At 35.3% G+C, this 8,610-nt stretch overlaps 3 protein-coding genes across 3 annotated transcripts; all 3 read right to left on the reverse strand.

Moving 5' to 3' along the window:
• Positions 1 to 3,545: 3,545 nt before the first annotated feature.
• On the reverse strand, positions 3,546 to 4,906 carry LOC149661991 (chitin-binding domain protein cbd-1-like). Its single transcript, XM_089843834.1, has 3 exons — positions 4,831 to 4,906; positions 4,743 to 4,764; positions 3,546 to 4,171 (listed from the first exon to the last, which is right to left on the reverse strand). Exons 1-3 carry the CDS (start codon positions 4,904 to 4,906, stop codon positions 3,679 to 3,681), a joined length of 591 nt encoding a protein of 196 aa, XP_089699960.1. The 3' UTR covers positions 3,546 to 3,678.
• A 377-nt stretch (positions 4,907 to 5,283) lies between these two features.
• On the reverse strand, positions 5,284 to 8,489 carry B9d1 (B9 domain-containing protein 1). Its single transcript, XM_089843589.1, has 7 exons — positions 8,280 to 8,489; positions 6,429 to 6,514; positions 6,288 to 6,356; positions 6,029 to 6,143; positions 5,809 to 5,905; positions 5,614 to 5,744; positions 5,284 to 5,557 (listed from the first exon to the last, which is right to left on the reverse strand). Exons 2-7 carry the CDS (start codon positions 6,480 to 6,482, stop codon positions 5,460 to 5,462), a joined length of 564 nt encoding a protein of 187 aa, XP_089699715.1. The 5' UTR covers positions 6,483 to 6,514; positions 8,280 to 8,489; the 3' UTR covers positions 5,284 to 5,459.
• Positions 7,063 to 8,291, reverse strand: LOC149661993 (transport and Golgi organization 2 homolog). Its single transcript, XM_089843587.1, has one exon. The coding sequence runs from the start codon at positions 7,967 to 7,969 to the stop codon at positions 7,139 to 7,141; it is 831 nt and encodes a 276-aa protein (XP_089699713.1). The 5' UTR covers positions 7,970 to 8,291; the 3' UTR covers positions 7,063 to 7,138.
• Positions 8,490 to 8,610: the final 121 nt, after the last annotated feature.

Raw genomic sequence — 8,610 nt, forward strand, 5'->3', positions numbered from 1 at the left:
CAATATAAAAATATGCCTTTTTCGAAAGTTTTTGCAAAAGTAAATTTCCCAAAATGATCTTGCTTGGCTTGGGTAATCCCTGAAATTAATTTATCAATTTATTTAACATAATTTATTTCTTATTTATATAACTTGGAAAAGGACTAAAGGAGATAATGCCACCGACTAAAGTCTATAAGGAAAAATGAATTAAACATTATGCCACGTTAATTATTTACACTCGTGATGAATATAAAACACGTGGTACGTCGAGCGCCAGTATTTTTTATTATGACGCGGGGAATTTTATATCTTAAAGATAATTATTATTTTTATTTGTTCAATCTCCAGAATTTTAAATATTCCGCACTTAACATTAACACGCCCCATGGTTTGAATTTAGACTGAGATGAGTAAAGTTTTAGGGGCATTTCATTTAATTCCGAGTGTTATTTTTTATTTTAGTTTCATCGTTTGTTTACAATATTTCCCACCTCCTCTATCAAACCTTGAGCGGAATTTGGAATTATATGAATTTGTTTTTGTCGATTTTATCCCAGCTGTTAGCACCGTATTTGATAATTTCCAAGAAATAAATGAACCTGAAATTATCAAAGATTAAATAATAAGATTGTTCAAAGCAACCAAAGTTTCTTTAATTCCGTTTAAGGATTGAAATTATGAAATTTTGCCAAAAAGAATTTTCACGTGGTATTGAGATAGTGAGTAAAAGTTTTTAGGATAAATTTTCAAATAACAGTGGGAGCTGATTGCACTAACTTCGTAGGTTAATTCACAATATTGTATTTGTGTATTTATATATAGGAGAAAATATTCCATGTACTACCATCCCGTACATCTTCTAATGTTAAAACGTTGGAATCAAAAAACCGCAAACATCCATCCAATCCAATCCATACCTGTACTTAGTTTTTACCAACTTTTATAAAACGTGAAAGTAGCCTGTATGTGAACTGAGAAAGGTAATTTTTTCGTTTTTCCCCTATCGTTTTCCCACCCTTTTTATCCTCTACATATCGTACGTACCATTAGAAAAGGGAATTCCCGCCATTATGGGGAATGGGGAATGGCTAGCTAGCTTATAAGATCTAGCCTGGCCAAGGTCTACCTTACCTTGGCTTTGAGGTCTGAAATAAAAAATAAAAAAGTTTGATGGAATTCGAGATATAAAATTTCGCCTGTTTTATAAAAGGTTACTGACACCTTTTTTTATATATATATAAATCTAAAGAGTAACTCAGGTATTTCAACTAAACCGCATCTTTGAATCGTTTTCTATAAATTTAAGAATAACCTATTTATATTTAAGTTTACCGATCAAGTTTATAAACTTTTATTTAAATTATTGAATAGGTATGGCCTACGTAATGGTAATAGTGGTTGTACACCTTTTTTTTAAACGTTAAATCGTATATTAATAGGGTCAAGGGCGCGTTATTCTTGAACTTTTAAAGAAAGAAAAACACCGAAAGAAAAAAATAAGTTTTGAGAAGCCTTCGTTGAAACCTATAATTACTAACTTAAAATCGTTTAATAGCTTACTTTTAAGGACTGCTTGGAAAATACCAGTACTGAAGCCTACTAGTACTGGGGAACTCCACAAAAAACGGGGTTATTAAATGATACGTGCTAAATTCTTAAAGCAACTAATGGAGTTTTTTTGTTGTTGTGATATTTGAGGTCATAGGGCACTTCAGATATTGTATATAGTGAGCTCGCGGATCAGGATGCGAATGGATTTAAATATGAACGAATAATTTTGTTCTAATTGTACGTCTCGCAATTTTACCCTATAAAAGAACTGACCCGACAATAAATGCAATTAATTGCACTTCAGTTTGCTTATACAGGTTTTCAGAAATAAACAGCCGTACAAGGTTGAAGGTACGTGTCTATTTTCTCATCCGAGGTCAATATTTTTATGATTTTCCCTTTTCCGGCGTTGCCAGTTAGTCGTTGAAAACCCGGGATTGCAATTTTATAGAAACACCTGTTGGTTACATTAATCTATAATTAAATACGGAGTTTGAAATACTCTTGTGTGATAGAGTGTGTTTTAATTAGAGTCGAAGAAAATAATTATGAAACACGCATGACATAAGTAAAACCATACTAGATTTTCCAATTTCCCATTAAACAACAAAAGCCCCGAAAGATTTATTGATTACATTAGAAAAAATTCCCTATCAGAACGATTTTAGATCTAAAACTCTCCGCACATTTTCTTGGAAAATAACAATGAAAGGTCTACAGTAAACAGTTGCAATACATCACATAATTTACTTAGGTTATTTTTGGTTTCGTTTTCCATCAGGCAGAGAGAGGATGAAGAGTGGTGAGAGACGTTTTATTGTAAGAATAAATTTGTTTGAGATTTAAGGGGGTGTTTCTTCTGCTAGACTGGGTTTTTTGTGGCATTCAAACAATTGGGTAAATTCCTATTCAGGTATTTCTAAAACAGTACAATGACTGCTTTTTTAACTAAGAAATAAACAGGGACAATGTAAGGGTTAAGGAACTGAAAAGTAAAAGAGAAGAAAAAATTCCCAACTTTTTAATTAAAAACCTTTTTCTATATAATTTTATACCCAATACGAATATCGGATATTGACTTTATTTTCCCAGGGAATAATTAATTAAATTTACCCAAGAGTGAGGTGAATTTTTTTTTATTAAACGAAGTATAAACATTATTATTCATTGGGAAATTTTCTAAACTCGTGTCCGGAGAGTTCTAAGTTGGTTATTCCCCAGTTATTTTGTTGATTTGGAAAACGCCTAGTCCAATAAACTATATTTATTTAACGTTTAAGGTTATTACGAGGGGCTTATCACTAATTTTTCCCATTGATTACGCGTATTTCCTTTAGTAGAGGTACAGCGTGAAGTGACTGGCCCCTCGGGTTTTTTTAATCCCGCGATATGTAAAAAGGGATGGATCGAGGTTTTTTTGTTTAATTTTCATCTTCCAAATTTCCTCTTTCATAAAATTATTTCGTTGGCTGGGGTTTTACGTTTCAAACTTTCGCTTTCCGCTGAGGATACGTACGCTTAACCTCGTTCTAGTAGCCCAGAAAGAGACCTACATTTTGGCGAAGCGAGCTAACAAAGTTATAAAATAAAGCTGAGGGAGAGAGAGAGAGAGAGAGAGAAACGTAAAGGGAGAGCCGGGTAATCCCTGATTTTTACCGTTATGTAGGTTGTCGCCATTTATTCACCTTTCGTGCCGATGTATCGTTGAAAAATATATATGTCGGCCTACCCCTACTTGCTTATTCAACTTTTTATTTTTGGGTTTTTACAAAACAAAACTGAGCCACCCTCCCTCTTCCTGAACTATTTTAATTGATATACTTCGTTACTATTATGGGATTACTTAATTTTTTAATTAATTATTCAACAACGGAAACATGGTCCTATAACCCATATAGTTCAGTCGTTTATAACATCACGAACCTTTAGCAGCTACTCAAAGTTATCTTATTCAACATTGTTGCGTAACTCGACTGAATCTTTGCTGTTTTGTTATAAGGTTAGCGCAAAAGTATAGAAACATTTTTAGACCTTCGGACTGCTGCACGAATTGTTTGAAAAGCAATTTACTTATCGACTCTTGCGAAATTAAATTTAATCCTCCTTTATTATATGTTGGTTTAGGTTTACAATTGCGTACAATTATTAAATAAAATTTGGTCTATCACACACGGACCATTCGGGATTAAAAACCAAACCGGAAGGACATTGAAACCGTACCTTCTGGCGTCCAACGCAACGGTAAAAGATGGATTTATTCTTAAGGTCGCCGAAGTACTTTAGCGACGGGCAATCTACCTTACTGGGAACATTGCAGACTCTCTGGAGTTGAGATTTCCAATTGCAAGAACCCAATTTGGGATCGAAACCCAATCCCGGACTGCATTGGAACTGGTAGACTCTTCCCTTTTCGCACAAGTGAAACAGAGAACAGTCCTCCTTGTCCGGGTAATAACCGTCTGTTTCGCACGTGTCTTCCTTGGTTTCTAGAATTAAGTTGTCTTTGTCACCTTGAGGAAAATCTTCGTCGAAGATAAAGATACCAGGGTCCAACGTCGGTTGATCGTATTCTGTAGAAATATTTTCAAAAATATTTTCTCCTTGACTAAGCTGACCCTTTAATATAGAATACATCAAACTACGAAAATTGAAAAATTTAATTTAACCCACGTACTACCGAGTAATTTTCTCCTAATATGATGGACATGTTTGTTTATTTCCAAATCAAAAATTTTCAAATTCAATTTAGCCATAACTAGTTTTTTTTCCTACGTACGTTTAATTTTCAATTCCGGTTTTTTACTTCTTGCAATGACCTTTGGCATATCTTTCACGTTGAAATTATGATGACGATTTCACTTTACCACGAACATGGATATTTCTTTTTTTAAAAGATAACTTCTATTCATTCAAACGCCTACATTCAATGATAAATGTCGGCATAAGTTTTAACTCTGAACACAGTTGCTAAAATCTATATTAAATGACGATGGAGAAGCGAATTGACAGAGGATCTTAATCATTTTGATTCGTACATTATTTCAACACCCACTGTACAATTAAACTTTACCAAAATGGTAACGAAAGTTTCAAACAGGTTGAATTGGAAAGCTTTCGCGTAAAGCGTTAGCTAACGAAACTATTGCCCGCATATAACGTCAACGAAAGCCTGAATAGCCTAATACCGATTAATTTTTCATTGGTAATACCATTTGCGTTGATGCATCTTATCTTATTTTACCTTATTATCTTAGAAAGTTAAGTATAACAACAGATACATAACATAACATAACATACCGGCCAGTGATTCGGGTTGCGCTTGCCAGAAATGAAGAGACGAAAGAACCAAAATGACGGACAGTTGACGGATCATTTTTTTCGACTACTTTATAGGATGCGGGATTAGCTCGGTTTAAACCCAATCACTTTTTAGCTTTTCAAGAGAAAGTGGAATTGTGCGATGACAAGAGTTTTGCGGGTCTTTTTAAACCAAAAAATTTTCATTTTATAAATGAACCCGCCTCCAACATGTCTATTTGATGGTAACCGGACTTTAGGTCGGACATTATTCGACTACGTGGGTTGCCTAAGCTTATTTCGTCCTGCGGAGAACGTTGGCCAAAGTAAATACCATACCCGGTACTTACCACTTAACAAACTAAGAATCAACGGGGTTAGGTGTCCTGGTGGGAAGACTGTGGTTTCTGGAGGGTTGAAATTACGGGAGGGTATTAATTAAAATTCAGTCAATTTATGGTCATATGTTTTTTTTAATGAATATAGTGAAAATACAGGGCGAGATTACAGCAATTATTTCACACCCAATCAAATACAAAATAATTAGGTCCATACACGGACTGGTGCACGGTTGGACGGCATGAAAGGTTGCTGGATGCTTCCAATCTCAGGTAAGTTCTAAAATTACGCTAAGTTTTCGCTTGAACTCTGTAACCCATCATATCCACGTGCTTTGTGATGACGTTAAATTGCGCTGTGATGAAACCTTGTGACGAAACTCTTACAACTAAAAGAAAAAATACTTGTGACAAACAAAAGTACTTGAAAGTGTTTTTAACTAACCGTCTCTTCCCTCTCCTTGCGTTATCATTTTGGGGTCCGTAAATTCTGGCCGCCTTCCAGTTATCCAACTAGAAATTCGTTGCAATACCGACGAAGAAGATGGAACCACGACTGGAAAGGTTTTACGATGGCTAAACAGTAAAACCATGGTAAAACTATAACATTAGGTTCAAACTTAGACAATTACTGTCTAACCTTCCTGGTTGTAATGGGAGATGAGTAGCTCCGTATCCTCTAATTACATCGTTTCCGAAAAAGTCTAGTCCATAAACGCAAATTGATAATTGAGGCCCTTAAAGTAGTTTTCGATTATAGCAGAAAATTATAAAGGTTACACTAGGAATTCTTATCTAGATTGTAACTGTTGAAGTCAATTAAGCGCAACTCCCCGCGCTATTAAGGAATCGCAACTTACACCCAAATATATTGGTGCTTTTAAAAGATACGTCTACTGGTAAATTCCACGTGAAAACAAAACTGTCATCTACAACTTTACGAGTGGACATTTGCGATATACCATCCTCCAAACCCTAATAATAATAATAGGATATGTAAGGGTTTGGCAACCAACATTGAGACGTTTGAACGCGTAAACGAAGGAACCTTTAGAGACATAAAGGTACCATATACGCGTTAAACGTCTTAAAGATGGAGTTTATGAATAATTTGTTTACTGAAGTGACAATCCAATCTTTTCCATAAGAAAACGAATATTTACAATAGAGATCGTCAAGTTCTGGAAACTTCAGTAGAGAGAGAAAAAAGGTGTTCAAGTACTATTCTGGAATATATAGGCTAGAATATATATGTCTTACATCTCCCTTTTCGATTTGACCCGTCACATTTAGCAAAAATAATTCAGGCTCCATTGTATTAAATTATCATGTAAGATACCAGAGAACTAAAAGAAGTAAAGAGAAAGAAATCTATATAACTATGAATATACAGCTCTATCATATGCCCCTTCTATCATGTCGATTTGGTTTGGGTGTTACCCTCCTAGCTTTGACGCGTTTTACGTAGCTCTAATAGCCAATCACGAGACAAGAGGAAGTGACGTTTCGAATTTACACACTCCCGGACTCCCCCTCCCTTCGCCCGCTCCTAACACTAGCAGACACGTGACTGATGTCTCCTTTCGCTAAGCCCCGCCCAAACCTTATCGGGAGGTTAGACAGCGTAACGCAGCTGTATATTCATAGTTATATAGATTCATGGAGAAAGTGGAAAAAAGTTGGTAAGTCCAAATACATGTGCTTAACCTTGAACGAAAATATCATTTTCAATGATTTTTAATCGTCCTAATGTGTATATACTTATCAAATAATTGATAAATATAATTATTCAGTGCTTTATTTAAAATATACAGTAAGGAAATTATTAATAGAAAAAAACAACGTGAGAGAATTTCGAAAATAAGAATTATTTTCATTTACATAATATTTGGAGTCAATTTGAGACCAAGCAAATATATATAGATATTTTTTATTATTATTTTATTTTAATGCAACTTTAATTAACACCATTATTCTATTTTAAATTTTTCACAAACTTTCATCCACCTGGGATTTTTGCGAATATTAATAGGTTCAATCATACTATGTTCTATATATTCAACATTTCCAGCACCATCAACTAAAATGATAGTGTGGCTTCTGGTTCCGTAATTGAAGTCTTTTATTTCAACAAAAACGCTGCTTAGCTTCTCAATGAATTCTACCTTCATTCCATCTCCTTGATTGAGCATTTGGTCATCAATGGGATAATACGTCATATCTTTTAAGAGTCCTTCTAGCTCAGTGACTAACTGGTTCCTCTTTTTTACTTCCACTTTGTCTTTGACAATCTTTTCAAAAAGTTCCCTGGCTCCCACGGCTTTGGGCCATAGCCTTATTGGTGGACTATTACCAAAAACGTTGATTCCCTCGGGGATTTTCTTAGGTGGATCACCGGACATGTTAGTGTAAAAGGCTCCCAAACCATTTTTAATATCCATATTGACTAGCATAAAGCCATTGTAGTCCGAACCATTAATCTCTTCTAGATATTCCATAGGATCTATTTGACTATTAACATAGTTGGTGGTCAGGCGTCCCCTACTCCTTCGCCCTGAATCAACTTGGGTTTTTGGTTGCAGTATATTTAGTATGCAAGAAAAACGACCATTTGGATGGAGGGCCAACCATGTTCCTCCTTCAGATTGGTCCCTTCCACCTATAGGGCTTTTACCCGGTTGACCCCAAAATGACGCGGGTAAAGTTGGCCGCGAGTAAAATTCATCTCTATTATTAATTAATATCAAACGATACTCATTTTCATTGGCATCGGGATTGTTATAGAATATTAAGAGGCACATTTTACACTTGTCTGTACAACTTTAGACTTCCTTGAATAATCCAGAATGATTCTGATATCGAAGATTGCGGGCTTTTATATATCGTCAAATTTTAATTATTACAAGGTTTAAAACCCACTTAACTACGCCCTAGCAACAAACAGTATCTCTGATTCACTGGCTTCAAGGCAGTGTCTAATCACTTAGTACTTGTACTCCCTCACTTGGGATTAGGTCTAACGCTACTTTAATTCTGGCGGATTACACACGGTGACGCGAGTGTAATAATATTTTAGAGCTCAATGTCTATGTAAAATATATTAGTACTTACATGTACGTTACGATCCGATCATTCAGTCGGATATTTTTTACACGGTACGAGGTTGTTGACCGCCAAACATCGATGGTAAACGACTCACTTAAACGTAGCCAAGGCTTAATTTGTTTACATTATGAAGAAGCAGACGATATATTTTTATGAAGAAACTAATAGCGTTTTCCTTTGTGTCCTCGCGGAGCGCTCCCATGGAGGAATAAAACTAGGAGATCCTATTCTTCAAAAACAGTCTTTAACGAAGCTGGAAACTACTACTCCCATTTTTATTGCTCCTTGGGAGCGCTCCGCGAGGAACCCAAAGGAAAACGCTATAACGTCCTCCTCT

This window comes from Phalangium opilio, unplaced genomic scaffold (genome assembly GCF_054372755.1).
Source record: "Phalangium opilio isolate 3A_F unplaced genomic scaffold, DU_Popi_V2 ptg000070l_1, whole genome shotgun sequence".
Classification (NCBI taxonomy): Eukaryota; Metazoa; Arthropoda; class Arachnida; order Opiliones; family Phalangiidae; genus Phalangium; species Phalangium opilio.